This window comes from Monodelphis domestica, chromosome 1 (genome assembly GCF_027887165.1).
Source record: "Monodelphis domestica isolate mMonDom1 chromosome 1, mMonDom1.pri, whole genome shotgun sequence".
NCBI classification, from domain to species: Eukaryota; Metazoa; Chordata; class Mammalia; order Didelphimorphia; family Didelphidae; genus Monodelphis; species Monodelphis domestica.
This window is the reverse complement of record NC_077227.1, coordinates 78,541,347-78,558,866: the sequence shown is the minus strand read 5'-3', so window position 1 is coordinate 78,558,866 and position 17,520 is coordinate 78,541,347. Positions and strand designations below refer to the sequence as shown.

Sequence of the window (17,520 nt, the reverse complement as noted above, 5' to 3'; positions counted from 1 at the left end):
AATCCCACCTGCCCCAGCTCAGCATGACTGCCCATCAAGATCAGGTTTCCAAGCTGGGGCCAATCACTTTCACTTGAAGCCTCAAAAAAATCTGTCCGAATGAAGAAAAAAAAATTAAAAATACAAATTCATTTTTACAAGGCTCCTATTTTTCCAACAGGTGGCCCTTCTGATCACAGTTACCATGGTGATCTTCCAGCAGCTGCCTGGGGGAGCCAGAGGGTATGGACAGGCCTTCAGGGGATTTCAGGCAGGGTGAAAGGCCGGTGGGGGTCAGAAATCTAAATGGGAATGGATTCTCTGAGGTAGAATTCTGATCTAAATTTACCAATGGGAACCTACAAGGAAACTGATCCTCTTTAGGGCCCCAGGACCGTGAATAATGACCTAATCTAGACCTAAACCCACGGGACCAAGGCAATTTCATCCAATGAAAAAGTTCCATGAATATATGAGTCCATTCTTGTAAGGATATTATGAGTTCAAGGTCAGAATGACTCATGCCAAATCCTAAGGACTCAGTTCTAGAGTGGCCCTGACTGGTGAAGGTTCTATATTCTTGCCAACCTATATCATAGGCCTGGTCATTAGTGGATTATAGTAATTCAGACTGAAGTAATTAAGATCTCTTACTTGTCTTGGCTAAAATTGAGATTTTAAAAAATAATAAATTTGGTGGGCAGCTGAGTAGCTCAGTGGTTTGAGAGTCAGGCCTAGAGATGGGAAGTCCTAGATTCAAATCTGGCCTCAGACACTTCCCATCTGTGTGACCCTGGGCAAGTCACTTGACCTCCATTGCCTAGCCCTTACCACTCTTCTGCCTTGGAACCAATACACAGTATTGATTCCAAGATGGAAGGTAAAGGTTTATAATAATAATAATAATCCAAGGCAATGAATCTTGATTCAGTTAACCAGGGGCCATGATGTGTTCAAGGGATTTCAGAGATAATCTAGTTTATTTTACAAGTGAGGAAGTGAAAAGAGTGACAGCAGAATTCCCAGAGCTTGTAAATGTCACAGACAAAAGTCCAACCTGAATCTTTAAACCCTAAATTCAAGGCTCAAAACCAACCAGATACTGAAAAGCCAGAGAGAAAATCCCAACCAAGGTGAGATCACGTGGGAAGAGTTAAGAACATACAGTGATTTCTCAAGTGTTCTCAGAAGACAACAAATTGGACCATAAATGCCACATCTGAGCATTTGTGATAATCCATAATGAGGCCCTACAATTTCCTCAGGAGGGTGGGAATAAAAGAAATATTCTGAACCCTTAATCCTGGCACCCTTGGCTCTTCAAGCCCTGCACACCGGTATTTTACCGAGGAATTCACCAACATCCATTACTAAAGTATACCCGATTATTAGACCCTGTATTGGCTATTCCGAAACCTGAACACGCAAAAGGAAATTCAGTCCTAAGACTCCACTGGGGAGGAGAGACCAAAGGGGAGTTAAGGAGGTCCTCAAAATTCTTCTCCTGCCAGATATCAGAAAAAGGAGACGTTCTTACTCCCCTAATTCAGGGACTTGCCCATGGTGAGCACTTAATAAACATTTACTGAAATGAATAAATGAATAAGTGAGGCGACAGGTCTTATATGCTTAAGAGCAGTGTATCCCTGTGTTTCCCTTTGGGATAGTGGTCCAGCTGGATTAGGGCAGCTGTTTTTCAATAGAGTTATACAGGAAAGAACCAAAGGGAAAGTCTTGTCCAAGAGGAATAGTCAGTTGAAGCATGTCCCCCTGGAAATCTCATTCACTCAAATCTCTATCAAAAGGGAACGGGAAGACAAAAGAGAGAGGCTCTCTAGTCCAATCTGCACTAAAACCAATTTGGTTACAAATGGTGTTAGAACAATGGCAGAATTGGGCACATCATGGTCTTTGTTTGTTTTTTCCCCCCAAACATTCTGGGCAAGGAGTACTTTCCCCAAATGGATACCAGCCAACAAAAGCTTCGTTAGCAGCTGCTGCTGCCATGGTTACTGGCAACCATACTATTCCCCATCATTTCCAGGATCGCCGATGATTCTCACACACAACCTCCATGCAATAGGAGTTAATCGTTGGATGTTACGGAAGAATGACTGAAAAAGAGAACGAAGTCATTTCAGTTGTCTTAATTAAGCACATCAAGTTAAGAAAGACAACCTCTTCCAAGAGAAATTGTCCAGACCCGGGAAAATCAAGGAAAAAGAGGAAGAGTTGATGATGGCAGGAACAGCCACTCATTAAAAAGTTTTCTTAAGCTAGTCCCTAGACTTCAGAGAGAATCTTTCATGGGCCTCCTGACCCCAAGAGTCAACATGGGAACAAGAAGGATCTAAATCACAGACCGTCTCTTAAGTAAAAGGGTTATTGCCATATGGTCCCAGTGCAGCTATTAAAGGCATTCACAACACTTGGGTGTTCAGCAATGATGGAAGACAAGTACAGGGACAGGAGGAGTAATAAATGCTTGTTGAATTGTGGAAGAAACTACTTAGGAACTGAGGAGGGAAGGTGAAGCCTTCTTTCAGCATCCCTCATTCCCTTCTGACTTAAGTCCATTTCAAGGCAACTCTAAAGGCCACCAGGGATAAATTGCTGCCATATTTCTGGGTTTCAGAATGGGGGAGACAGAGTAGAATATCCCAAAAGGAGAATCCCTAAGCCAACACTTCACAAATGTCTCTCGTCTCTGAGCTTTACGACTTCCTTCCAGATTGTGGGTTTGAACCAAGCACTGATGATCACACAAGTGGAACTGGGTTAGTCTGGGAACTTGGGCATCGTAAAGCCATTTACCTCCATGAAGGTCCCAGAATGATGTTCCTTGTATGTGCCTACTCCAGCAAACAGGAGAAGAAAACAATCTGTCACAGAGATAGGATATAATGTTCTCAGAAGCTATACACAAATACAACAGGGGACCAGGCTGTCCATAAGATCTTTCTAGCAGAAGATGAAATCCAGAGGGATGCCTTTCCACTACCAATAAAAATTCTTCTCTCATTATTTGGTGGAACAATGGAAAGAGTTTTGGAGTCATAAATTGTCAGTTTGAATCCTACCTTCCTCACTGGCCACTTAATGTTAATGTTAAGAAAGTCACTTCACTCTGTAGAGGTTTTTCTCATAGGTAAACTGAGAAAGTTGAACTAGATGGTTTCTAAGGGTCCTATGAAGTTCTAAATCTACATTCCTATTATTCATTATATGTCAAGGGATCAGAAATCACAGAATGACCTAAGACACTGACCACCACTCCAACCAGAGAGACCCATCAAGACCCAAGAATGAGGGAGAATATTCCAAAGCCACAACATAGGAAATGGTCAGAAGCTGGCCACACGAGAAAAATGACATAAATTTCCATTTCTAAGAAGAAGCATAACTGGTATCTGAGCATTGGACCTGGAATCAAAGAACTGGGATTCAAATCCTGGCTTTCACTCTTCCAGACTTCAGTGTCTTCATCTATAAAATGAGGGCATTCATGTCCCTTCAATGATCCACCATGTTAAGTCCTGGATCTCCCCCTCAGTAATTTTCTAACTAGTCTCTCTGTCTCCTTTCCCAGCCCTTTCTGCATATAGCTATCAAATCATACATAAATATGTCAAGATTTTGATTTCAGTAGCATGTACGGAAAGAAAGAAATAAAGCATTTCCTAAGCATCTGCTATGAGCCACACACTGTGCTATGTGCTTTACAAATGCTATCTCATTTGCTCCTCACAACAATCCTGGCAGTTAGGAGCTTTTATTGTCCCATTTTACATATGAGTAAACTGAGGCAAAGGTTAAGTGACTTACCAGGGTCACACAGCTATTCAGTTGCTGAGGTGGGATTTGAACTATTTAACAGAGCATGAGATTCAGGGAGATTGAGTTACATAGTCATTCAGCTAGAAGGCAGGATTTGACTCTACATCTTTTGGACTCCATATTCAGAATTCTATCCATGATTTTACCTCAAATAAGGAACTGTAATAAAGTACTGGTCTTGAAATTCCTAACACACACACATACACACACATGTGCATACACACACACACACTTATGGGGTTTTTTTGGACATGAGGCAGACAGACAACACAGTAGAGATAGCACTGGACCCAGAGAACGCTTTGTTATCAGGATTCCTATGCATTGTCAGAGTTCTTTGAGATACAAACTAAAAGAGCCCACAGAAACAGAAGAGCATCGAGCCGAAAAAAAGATTATGGTTATGTGATAGTTTCCTTGCTTTCTCTAGGAAGAACAGAGGTCAAACCTAGCCTCAGTCACTTGTGTGACCCTGGAAAAGTCACTTACCTCTCTCTTCCTTGGTTTTCCTCATCTATAAAATGAGTGTAATAATGGCACTTATCTCCCAGGATTGTGTGATGATCAAACAAGATAACATTTGCAAGGAACTTTGTATACACTAATATTATTATTTTATAATTGTTATTATAATATATCCTATCTCCCCAGCTCTACTGCATGCTATTTCAGGGTAGGGACCATGTTTCAAAAGTGCCATGGTATAATGGAATAAGCCTAGATGAGGAGTCAGTTCAGATGCTGCCTCTGACACTATTTAATTTATTTAGCTGTTTAATCATGGAATATTGTTAGCTATAACCTCCTAAGGTAGTTGAAATTCAATTAGGTAATATATATAAAGTGCCTTGTAAAACCTGAAGTGTCATAAACATTTTAGCTATTTTATTGTTAGTATTATTATTTCATATCTCTTTATATCCCCCCACAGTCTAACAGAGTAAGTGCCCAGAATCTAGCAAGGTCTTCCATAAATATGAAGCAATGGTGGCATGGAGAATCTTTCTTTGGTCTGGTTCCATTGAACTTACCTTTGCAGACTAAACATATGGTCCTTTGTGGACCATAAACTCCTGCCAAACCAGCCCACAGGTTATCCTCCATACTTGGCATTCCATCTCCTAGAGCCACCCAGGCCTTGGCACAAGCTGCCCCACGTGTGAAAGACTCTCTCTCACCTCCATCTTGCAGAAGCCATAGTTTCTTTCAAGGCTCAGCTCAAACACAGTGTTTAAAGGAATAATTCCTGGCACATCGTAGGCACTTAATAAATGCCTGTGGACTTGTAAAACACCTCTTCCTACCTGAGGCCCCCAGTTACTAGTGCCCGTCCCCTGGAAATGACTCCAAACTTACTTTATATATAAATTTTGCATTGGCTTCCATACATCATGTCACATTGCCCTAACAGATCCTTGATGGCAAGATACAAACCCTTGTTCCTGGGCTTATGTACCTAGTACCTGGTTCCATGTCTGGTACACATAGTTTACTAAATGTTTATTGAATGAATGACCATCCCAACTGCAACCACCAGAAAGGAGACAAGGTCCTCTCTCTCAAAAGGGTTCATGCTCTGTCATGCACTCGATGGCTCCCATACAAGGTCTGGTCATCATCTGCTCGGGGTAATAAGTATTTGTATGGTGATAATTACTGCACTTGAGAAGAAAATCCCATTAAGAGAGAGTCCTGCTGAGCTGCTAATGCCAGTGTTGAACTGAACTGGAGGCTGCTGCTCAGCAAATATTCCAGCTGATCCCAATAACGGGAGCTGGTCCTACCCTTTTCCATCCCACCTCCTCTCCCAAATCTCTAAGTGCAATCACACCATGTCTCCATTAGAAGGGGCCTGAGAGACCAGCCGGTCCAACCCATACTTTAACAAGAACCTCTATTTACAGCATCTCCTAGGAGCAGCCATCCCAATGGCACCAAAGATAACCTAACCCTCCATGCTGCCCCTCCTCAGGAAGCACACAAATCAACCCACAAGAATGTAAAGGAAAACAACATGGTGGCCATTCTTAACTTCCAAGGAAGTCATGTGGTATACCTACCAATTCTCAGGAGGATTCACTCTAAGCTTAGCAGAGGGCACCCATTGACAGAAATGGCCAATGTGTTGGTTTACTTCTTTTATAGGGTTGGGGAGGTTAGAGGTGTGGAGAATGCACTGGGATTAAGAAATGACAGCAATATAAAAACAATTAGTAAAATATTCATTTTTAAACAATTAGAGTAAGGAGAGCAGGATGGGAATAAAGAATATGGGTCAATCCCCCAAAGCAGCTTTGGGGCAAGTTGGTATAGTGCCAGGCATCACTTGTTTCTTTTAAGGGGACAGAAATTTATGGTCACCAGGAACTTAGGAATTCCCAGTGTAGTCAGCGCTTCCTGTTGCTTTCAAGTGATAACCCAGATGAAGGGAAGAAGCATTTGGGGGGAAGGGAAGTCGGAGGGGACCAGGGGAAGTAGTGAGAGGGGCCTTCCTTTCATTTTTTAGCCTTAAAAGATTCTCAGTGCCTTCCTTGTTGTTTTCCATCACCCTACAAATGACAATTGTATCTATAGAATACAAATGCAATGATGTTAGCATTGAATGAGAACAGTAAAGTTCTTTAATATTCTTGGAAGAAAGTACATAGGATGCTTGTTAGCATCCTATGCCCTGGAATTCAAATTCTCTTTCCAATTCACTGATTCTTGGGTCCTGCTCTCCAAAATACATCCTGCCTAGTCTGGACTTTGAGCTGGGAGAAGGGGTTCTATTGCATAGTAATGAGTCCTGCTGAGGGAAGATAGAGCTTCCATATATTAGATGCCACAAAGATGTCCTTCCTGTGTCAGTGAAGACCAAGGAAGTTGAGCTCTACCTGGAAAGGTAGTATGGAACTTGAAAGGAGAGACTTAAATGGGAGTGTTGACCAAAAAGATCCAGGAAATGTCTGAGAAAAAACAAGTGTTTGTAGGAGGAGCTAATGACAGCAGGGAGGCACAGTGGCCAGAGCCATTGCCTAGCACTTGGTAGATGCTAAATAAATATTTACTTATTTGTGATTATGTCCTCATCTGAGAAAAAGGAGAACTACATGATCTCTCTAAACTTCCATTCCAACAATGAAACCTGTGCCAAGCTAAGAAGTTCATATTTTTCTGATGAGCAATAGGGAACCATTGAAAGTTTGTTCACTGGAGAGGGAGGTTTGGTAATGTGGTCAGATTGTTCATGAAGAATGAATTAGATAGGGAGACCAAGTATAGATAGGGTTATTGTAAGAGTCTAGATGAGAGGAGATAAGCATCTGAGGAGGAGGGGACAGATAGAGATAAAATAAATAGGACTCAGAAATTAATTGGCTATATGGCAGTGAGGAAAAGGGAGATTATAAAACAATTTCAGAAATTTCAAGTGTCAATATCAGGAAAGATAATAGTACCATTAACAGAGACAAAAAAAAATTAGAACCAGGGGCCAGTGGCAGGAGAAGATACCATGAAGAGTTCAAATTTAGACATTTTGAAATTGAGGTACCAGTAGCAAATGTCAAATGGGCAGTTGCAAACATAAGAATGAATCTGGGGGGAGGGGGAGACTACGGCTATTTACAAAGACCTCTGTTCCAAGGTGGAAAGTACAGAGACCAAACTTTGGAGTTCAGAAAGGAAGTCAGATGGTATGGTGGAGAAAGTGCTGGACCTGGAGTCAGAACAACCCAAGTTCAAATCTAAACTCAAACACTTACTAGCTGAGTGACCCCGTGAAAATCTGCCTTGGTTTCCTCGACTGTAAAATGGGGATAATAATAGCACCTACCTCCCAGGAGTCTTGTGAGGATCAAATGAGACTATTTGTAATGCATTTAGCACATAGTAGGTGCTTAATAAATGTTTGTTCCCTTCCCTCTTCAGAGAGGTGGTAAAGACCCTAAGGACTCCCTTCTCCATGCTCATTAGCATCCCCACAAAACTAAAACACTATGGACTAAAGTGCTGGAAGACATGGATTTGGGGAAACATAAATATAAGAAAAGTCTAAGCTGACAACAAAGCATTTGAGTCACAGCAAAGAGGAAGGAAGGAAGGAAGGAAGGAAGGAAGGAAGGAAGGAAGGAAGGAAGGAAGGAAGGAAGGAAGGAAGGAAGGAAGGAAGGAAGGAAGGAAGGAAGGAAGGAAGGAAGGAAGGAAGGAAGGAAGGAAGGAAGGAAGGAAGGAAGGAAGGAAGGAAGGAAGGAAGGAAGGAAGGAAGAATTGAAGATAGTCAAGTCAAAAAGAATTTATTAAGCACCTACTGTATGCCAAGTACCATGCTAAGTGCTAGACATACAAAGAAAGGCCAAAAATAGACCCTGCCCCCCTAATCTAATGTGGGAAACAAAGTCCAATTTCCTACATACATAGAAATATATACAAGATAAATTAGAGATAATCAAGAGAGGGAAGGCACTAGAATTAAGGACTAAGAAAAGATTCCTGTGGAAGGTGAGATTTGAGATGAAACTTGAAAAAAGCTGAGGAAGCCAGAAGCTTCTGTGTTAAGTCATAGATGTAAAAAGAAAGGCAAAAACAGACTGAACTCAAGGAAGTCTCATTCTAATGGGAGAGATCATAGCAAATACTTATGTATATACAAAAAAAAGGTATTTTTCAGTTATTTCAGTTGTGTCTGACTCTTCAGGACACCATTTGAGGTTTTCTGGAGTGGTTTGCCCTTTCCTTCTCCAATTCATTTTCCAGATGAGGAAACTGAAACAAACAAGGTTAAGTGACTTGCTCAGGGTCACATAGTTACTAAGTGTCTGAAATCATATTTGAACTCAGTTCTTCCTGACTCCAGGCAGAAAATTCTGATTTAAGCATTGTAGTTCATGTACTATACATTTCTAAATACTACAATCCAAAAGTGGATGAAAACATCACATTTCAGTGCTTTGAAAGGTCCATGACCTCCATGAAGTAGTGTCTTCCTCAATCAGTGCTAATAAACTAGTCTTGGGAGTTACCAAAGAATTTTCCAGAAACAAGGCAAGTGAAGAAAGTCTATAAAAACAATAGACCAATCAGTTCAATGAGACTTTCTTGTCTTTTTCTTCTATCTCAGTCAGTGATTACCAAGACTTTTTTAGATCATGATGCTACTTTATGATGGTCCCTAGGACAAAATTCTAGAATTCTAGAATGGCAAAATTCTAGAATTTTCAGGGTATCCCAAAAGTCTTAAAGCAGTTTTAAGCTTAATTACAATAAGATTTTTGGGACATCTGGTATTTTTCAATTTAAAAGTGGTGAAAATCTAGACAAACCAATATACTTTCATTAAGAACAGAACTTGCGAGATTAACCGCACTTCCTTTTTTCTGATTATCCGTAGAATGCTAGATCAGGGGAATGCTGTGGATATATTTAACCTAGATTGTATCAAAGCTTCTAGTAAAGGGTCTCTCTGCCTTCCTGCAAAGAATACAGAGAGATGGGCTAGATGATAACAAAGTGAGAGGATTCATAACTGGTTGGATTGACTGGAATCAAAGAGCAGTTAGCTATTAATGGTTCAGTGTCGATATGGCAAGTCATCTCCAACAGAATACCTGAGGGATCTGGGCTTGGCCTCGTGCAAAACATTTTTATAAAGGACTTGGATAAAGGCATGAATAGCAGTTTCATCAGATTTATAGATGACACAAATCTGGGAGGGATGACTAACAATGGATGACAGAGCTAGGATCCAAAAAGATTTTGACAGGCTAGAATTGGGCTGAATTTAAGAAAATGAAATTCAATAGGGGGATAAATATAAAGTTTTTCACTTTAGTATAAAAAATTTCAACTTCACACGCTCAATATGGAAGAGAGTAGTTTGTCCAAAAAAAGATGGAGGGGTTGAGGGGGCAGTTAGGTGGCTCAGTGGATTGAGAGCCAGGTCCAGAGATAGGAGGACCTGGGTTCAAATATGTCCTTAGGCACTTCCTAGCTGTGTGACCCTGAGCAAGTCACTTAACCCCATTGCCTAGCCCTTACCACTCTTCTGCCTTGGAACTAACTAATATACAGTATTGGTTCTAAGACAGAAGGTAAAGGTTTAAAAAAATAAAAGATTGTTAAGGGTTTTAGTGCATCATAAACTCAATAAGAATCAGTAGTATTTTTTATATGCTAATGCACTTCTGGACTTCACTAAAAGAGATAGAATCTTCCAGGAATAAGGAGGTGATGTTTCCTCTATAAATTGTCCAAAACCTGTTAGTTCTGGGTGCAACGATTTAAGAAAAATATTAAAAATCTGGAGAGTATCCAGAGAAGGGCAACAAGGACAACTGAAAGGTTGGTAGAGAGGGGTGGATAGGATGGCTGTCTTCAAGTATTTATAAGAGTAAAGAGTGAGTCTGATTGCCCATAGGAGGACAAGGGGGCAGCCAAAACTACTGAGTGGAACTTGCAAACAGGTAAATATAGGCATGATATCAAAATTTTCCTAACCATAGAGCCATCCCACAGTAGATGCGCTGCCTCAAGGGGTGATAGACTTCCCTTTCTTGGAGGCCTTCAAAAAGACATTGGATGTGTTGTATTCAGGATTCCTGACCACTGAGCTCCCTTCTAACTCTCAAATGATATGATTCTGGAATTCTCAGAAGGAAGGGTTAGACTTGTTCTGCTTGTCTGCAGAAGGCAGATCTAAAAGTAGTGAGGAAGTTTGCTGTCCTTCATCCATTTTTCAGTCATGTCTGACTCTTTGTGACCCCATTTGGGGTTTCCTTGGCAAAGATACTGGAGTGGTTTGTAATTTCCTTCTCCAGCTCATTTTACAAACGAGGAAACTGAGGCAAACAGAGTTAAGCAACTTATCTGGGGACACACAGCTAGTAAGTATCTGAGGCTGGATTTGAACTCAAGAAAATGAGCCTTCCTGATTCCAACCATAATGTGTGGCAGAATCCTTTCTCCATTCACACCTCAAACAAGACGTTCTCCATGATAGTAGTAAACCCCACTGGCAAGCACATATCTGATTGTTTCATTCCTTGTTGGGCATTAATAATCAAAGGGTCATTGAACAGTTGTCTCTTTAAGGGAATGCATGCTCAGTTCTGAAGGAATTTAGAGTGACACAGCCATGCCTTGGTCCTCATGAGGACAGCAGAGATAGAGAGCTTTAGGGTTTGAACAATGCTTTATCTGTTTCCTTGTTTGATTCTTGCAACAATCCTGGGAGACAGGGGCTATTATTATCCTCATCTTGAAGATGAAGACATTGAAGCAGATATAGATCAAGTTTCTTGCCCCAGCATCACACAACTAGAAATGGCTGAGAATAGTTTGAACATGGGTCTTCTTGACTGAGTCCAGCAATCTATCAACTATACCACCCAACTTCCAAATAATAATCGCTAGCATTTATATAGCACTTGAAGAACCTGCTAAATGAAGCTTCAAGAGAAAGAATGGCCAATGAGCCAGAAGAACTGCTCACTCAGGCTTTAAAGGAAAAAAAAACTTCTGTTCTCTCCGTCATCTTCTTCTCTCCTGAATATGTGGCATGAAACTCTTACTGGGATTTCCTGTGACAAGAAGAGAGTCTCTCTCCCTACCACCACCAACCCCCAGAAGCTATGGTTCGCTGGTTCACAGATGGCTGCATGTAGATGTGCTGTCTAGCTAAATCTGATCCTGGATCTCAAGGTCCTACAATATCTTCTGTTCTGGATTTTTTTTTTGCCTGAATGTAGGAAACAAAACATTGATCCTGAGATGGATGTCTCCAGTCTTTTGTACAAGAAGTAAGGAGTTCCTCAAATCTGGTATTTTGAAGAGTTTTCTGTCACTAGATTAGTTTTAGAGAAAAGAACTACCACCAGGAACCTGAGCCCACGCCATGTCCTGGCTGGCCAAACCTTGAAAGAATATCCTTAAAAAGGGCACAGAATCAAAGGTGAAAGTAAAATGCCAATGCAACAGTTCCACTAAAAGTTCCATGTTGTAATGTTTAAAGTATCAAATCTCCTAGAAGAGTATAATAGGAATATGAACTGTTATAAGTCTTTGTTAATATGTGTTTATGAATTTTTTGTGTTTTAAACCCTTCTTTTTAGTGGAGAAAATAAATAGCTGTTCTATACCTAACCTACATTGAATACTGGGTACCTTTATAATTCTCCCACAGGGACTAGGATCCAAAAGTTATAACTCTTCTGGCGCTAATGATGAAAGTCGTTATAAAGACACCAACAAATATGCTCCATTTTACATCTGTTTGCTGTCCTCCTGCCAATTTCCTCATCCACAAATGCTCTTGAGATAATATGGCTCATTTGGATCTCATGCCAATCTTTCTCAATACTCATCTTTGCTATGAGAGACGATGCTATTGCTGATAATCTTCTAAAATTCTTCTTGGTAATGTTTTACAAATGATTTTATATCCTAAACCATTATTGCCCTTGCTTATCACCTTTATCTTCCTGTCAAGAAGATCAAGTGTTTGCTGGTTAAGAAAGATGCTGAATTATTTTGCCCTCCTTGTTGTGGCACATGTTTTAGATCAGTTAAAATTTTGCAGGAAATGGTAATAATCAAGGTCAGTATCTTTTGCCTTTTTTTCCCTTTTTCCACTATGAAGCATCACTGACTCATCTGAATGGGTCAGGTTGAAATTGGCACCACTGTTTAAAGTATCACCTACTCATCTTTAGCCTTTCTTCTAAGTTGAAGTTGATTTTGACCTTCTCTCTCACCAGCCAATGAGCTGACACCACCCATAGCTGACTCTAATGACCTCTACAGCAGTAATCAGTTTTTCCCCATATCTTAAGATACAGTCATTTCATATTTAATAAAATGTTATGTTTCAATAAAAATAGATTTTATAATCAATATATATTTTAATCAAAGCAGAATAGTTCTGTTTTTTTTTTAAACCAAGCTAGAATAGTTTCCTCTGAATCTTGGTCCAACAAATAGAAGATGCTTTCTGGGACGCCTGACCCCTATTCCTTAGCTCTTTATTTTAATTGTTCCATTACAGTAAATTATTTAGCATCCCCTCTCCCCCTCCCAATCCACCCCCTATAGCTGCTCTAGTTGAACTGCATTTCCTTAGCAGCTGTGGGGGCCTCTGGTGAGCTTTCTGTAGAAACCTCTGCTGGAATCCAAGGACAATTCCTCATCATTTGGGGGAGACAGGACTTAAACAGTGTTATGGAATATGGGATCATAAAGTTGCTTGGCCACACAGGCTGCCATAGAAACTACCCAGAGGACAAAAGAGAAACGCACAGCTGCAGACTATAAAAATTTCACAGCCTCAGAAGAAGCTGCTGTTTCCATCCCTGATAGTGCTCGACACCCATATTGATTAGAGAGACGAATTTACCACTGCTATTTTAAGTCCACGTGTACACTCCTTCCTGGCTCTGTCAAATTTCTTGTTTTTTAATTTTCTCTCTTCCTTACCCAGAAGCTCTTTCTTAGTCTATTGAAAAGAAACATTATATTTTTCCACTATTTCCCTCTTCATCTGTTTCTCTTCTCTCAACCCAAAGTCAGCAGATTAATAATAATAATAATAATTCACCTTTCTATCACATCTTAATGTTCACAATGAACTTTCCAGACAATAATCTTGTGAAATAGATACTAAAAGGAATTTTATTCCCATTGTGCAGATAGGAAAACTGAGACTCAGAGAGTTCAAATACTTGCCTGAGATCACACAACTAGTGTCAGAACCCTAATCAAAACTCAGTTCTTGCCTGACTATACAGAGTAAAAATTAGACCTCTCCTCTTTCTTCCAGAATAATTTACTTGGGGGGCAAAGCCCAAAGTCCTCCTGTTGGTCACTCAGCCTACCTTAACTCCACTAGTCTAAAACTTATATGGATGTCATCTCACTTCGTTCTGTAAAGTCAAATAACTTAAGAGAGTCAAAGTAGAAATTACCTGGGGGAGGGGGGGGGAGAAAGGCACGAGATCAAGAATGAATGATAAAATCTTTTCAACAACAAAAAAAAAATTTTAAAGGAGGAGGCTATTCAGGCTGGTAGACACTATAAGGACCAATATCCGCACATCAGAGAATGCAGTTATCCACTGTTCCAAATGAGCAGAGGAGACAGAGATGGGAATAAAGAGGAGGGAAGCTTGGGAAGGGAAATTCAATAAAGCTTGGTGATTCAAAGGAGTCACTGTACAAATGTCTGTCCATAGGGTTACTTCTTTAAAGAAACAGCTCTAGTTAGAGCAACTATCTGATCCTGCTCTGAATGCTGGCTGTATCTTTAGAGACCTGAAGAAGGAATAAACTGGTGAACATCAGGGATCCCAACCCTTCCCTATGATTCCAGAAGCAGAATTTCAATCCCCTTCTCCCCTATGTAACCATAAAGAGATCATAACTGGGGAAACTTATAGACTCGGACTGTAGGCGGTTCTGGGAGAAAATGTCTGCTTCCTAATTGTTGACCTTAGTGCATAAAGTTTCATGGAGAAAAATGATCTCCTTAGGGTCGGATTTCTGTCTCTGACCTGCTGGGAGCAATGAAAATGTGTGGAAAAGTTATCAAAATATGGGCTCTTTGATTGAGAGCCGCTAGATTTGCACAGGAGTGTGGGAAGAAAGGATAAACTGGCTTCAAAGGAGGCAGCACAGCCCCCCTACAAATTCCCGTTCAAAAATCTATTGGTGCAATAACCTCTCTGGTAGTACAAAGGCTCTGTGTGTGTCCAAAAATCCATCACACGCATGCATATATCCTGGAGATGCCAAACGAGATGTACTATTGGGCTGGAGCAAGAGACACTACGAATTTGCATACCCAGAGCCTGGATAAGGCTCGAAACACATTACTAAGCGCTGTAAACACACACATGCTACCCACATGCTCTGTCCCCCCCAGCAGAGCTCCAGGAGAACTATGAAAAGCATACAGTCTCTTCAAGAATTCAGGGTGGGGGTAAGGTGAGGACAGGGAGTTGAAATGATGCTTTTGTGACTTCAAATGGCTAATCTCTCTTTAACCTCATTAAAGAGAGCTCCCTGCCCCACAGCAGGAGGAGGGGGACAAGAGTATTGTCACCAGCTCTGTTCTTGGGCCAGTATTTTCCAGGTTTCCCTCCCCCATTCCCCTCTGCCAGGCTTCTCCACATCCACTCTGATGAACCAGATCAGTCACAGCCCAAGCTCCCAGTATCAAAGATATCCCAAGGCTACGCTGTGATATGTTTCATCCCATTGTTTATCTGGCCTGGGGACGAAGAGGGGTAACAAGGAAAACTGATGGGTGATACCTGGCAAGGAAGGGCTACTGCACCAGGACAAACAATAGCGAAAAGGAGACAGGAGAAGCCTCCCCAAAGCACCCCAAACACTCCAGCAGCAGCCCAGCAGCCTCCATGCCTGCAGAGGCCAAATGCATACACACCCACACACAGATACACCCCTCTTCCAAGCCCACATTTCCCCCAAAATGAGGTCTCCCGCCTGGTAAAGTATGTAACTGCCTCCATTCCAAGGGGGTGCCAGAAGGATTACCTCATAAGGGATTACCAAGCAGGCTGAAAACAGTTACTAGATGAATGCAATACAGTCTACTAAGAAGGGGAGAAATAGGGCTGGGGGTGCAGGTATGAGTGAGGATTGGGGAGCAGGGGAGCTTACAACCCTAGGGAGGGCTATTTGAATCATGAAGAAGAGGCAAGCAGCTGTGCTCCTGGCTCAGGAAATAACCCCGGCTTCACTGACCAATCCAATAGCTGTCTACCCAGGTCTCCGAACTGTGCCCTCCAGACTAGGGAATTCGATCTAAGCTGGAAGCAATGATGGGGCTAATGTGGGGGGCTTCTGCCCTGTCTCCGCTGGGAATAAACATAAGGAAAAAGGGACCCATACTCACAGTCTCTCAGTGTTACGCGGGATGTTTTTGGGAACGGCTCTGAGCCCCATGCCATGGCAATCCACAGTCGTCCCTGTGCAGGTGCAGAGAGCTGGGCAACCACGGGCACATAGCTGGCACAGGGCATTCCACACCAAGAGCCAGACCTCTGGCCGGAGCCATGCAGAGTGGCCAGCCCTGTGTTTCAGAGCCATGATACCCACAGACAGTCCTGTTTCAGTGCCAGAAGACTGGATCCTTTGACCATTACAGTCCTAGGCTTGGCTCCAGGCACCACACAGGTTTGTGTGCAATCCCAGGTAAAATCAAGGGGGGTGGGGGGATTGGGGGGAAGAGGGTTTGAGAAAAAGCTTCTTTCTTCTGATGCTTCAGAAGTGTCTTTCTGGATGCAAAGCACCTTCCTCTTCCAGTAGCTAGCTATTCCACTGCCTCTCTGGATGGATGGAGTTCTCCTCTAGAGTGAGCTTATCTCCCTCTCCTATTTCTCTCCCTCTCTTTCCCTCCCTCCCTCCCTCCCTCCCTCCTCTCTCTGTCTCCCTCTCTCCCTCCCTCCCTGATTGCTGCGAAGAGGAAAATGGGAAAGCCGCGAGCACTCACACACACACACACACACACACACACACACACGCTCACACTCACACCCTCTCGCGCGCATACACACACTCACATCCAGCAGTCATCCATCAATCTAAAGGCACAAATATCAGCCCTGACTCCTCCTACCCCGTCCCTCCCGACTCTCCCTAGCCTAGCCGCCACAATCTTCAAACGGCCACTCAGCTCAAGTGGAGCCGCGGTACAGTTTCAAAGGTGTAACCCCGGCGCACCGCAGAGGGAGGGGGCCGGGGACCCTCGGGGCGCAGGGGGGCTTGGGGTGGGGAGGAAAGGGAGACTCCGCTGGAAGAAGGAGTGAAAGCCGAGTCTGGGCGCTGCAAGAAGCGCGCGCACTAGCAAACACATAACCCACAAACATACGCACGCAAACCCCTCACCCAGCCACGCCAGGCACACACTCACAGGCACACGTTATCAGTCACCCTAGCAGGCGTGCCCAAGAGCGCACTCCCCGATCCGCCCCTGCGCGCACACACATACACACACACACACACACACACACACACACACGCACGCACGCACGCACTTCGGAGGGTTCGATAACCCCTTCGGCGCCTCTTGCTGGTTTAGGGCAGGGCGGAGTGACCGCGTGCCCCATGGAGCTGGGGAAGCCCGGACAGTGGAAGTAAGGGGGCCGGGAAGGGCAGCAGGCCGGTGCCCAGCTCGTATAGGTGAGGCCGAAGCATACCCGCCCAGCTCTGGGCCCCGAACTCATGAACGTTATCAGGGATTCCAACCCTTAGATGAAGGTGCGGAGATCAGAGCAGTTGGGACTGAGCTGGGGTGCTGGTTGGGCCCCAACATCCCGGCCCGTGTGGGAATAGACCCTGAAGGCTCCGCGCTCCTGAGGGAACCCCTTGCCCCACCGCCTCCACCCCCACCCCCTGCTTCCTGGCCTCGAGCCTCAAAAAACAGGGGCAAAGACGAAAGGACCAGTCAGAGGAAGCTGGGGGGGTGGGGGAACCTCTCAAACCACCTGCCTCCTGAGGGGCCCCCAGTTGCCCTGGCCGGAAGTTTGTCTACCACGAAACCGCAAGTTTCACTCCGGGCTCTCCCCCTCCCAGCCCTCCCGTCTTCCAGGACCCCATACTTCATTTCACTATAAGGAAAACTAAGAACCTAGTTAGACTGCTATTTATTAAGTTCCAGCAGGATCACTTCATTGTACAAGGAAGGCAAGAATGTCGCTTACTGGCAGC

General features: G+C 43.1%; 1 protein-coding gene across 1 annotated transcript in view; it reads right to left on the bottom strand.

The window, feature by feature from the left end:
- The window catches only part of SLIT1 (slit guidance ligand 1), a 193,447-nt gene extending 176,763 nt beyond the window's left edge, over positions 1 to 16,684 (bottom strand). Inside the window, exon 1 of the mRNA XM_056801672.1 lies at positions 15,707 to 16,684. Within this exon, the coding sequence (XP_056657650.1) occupies positions 15,707 to 15,900 (194 nt within the window). The 5' untranslated portion in view covers positions 15,901 to 16,684. The remainder of the gene's footprint in view (positions 1 to 15,706) is intronic.
- Positions 16,685 to 17,520: the final 836 nt, after the last annotated feature.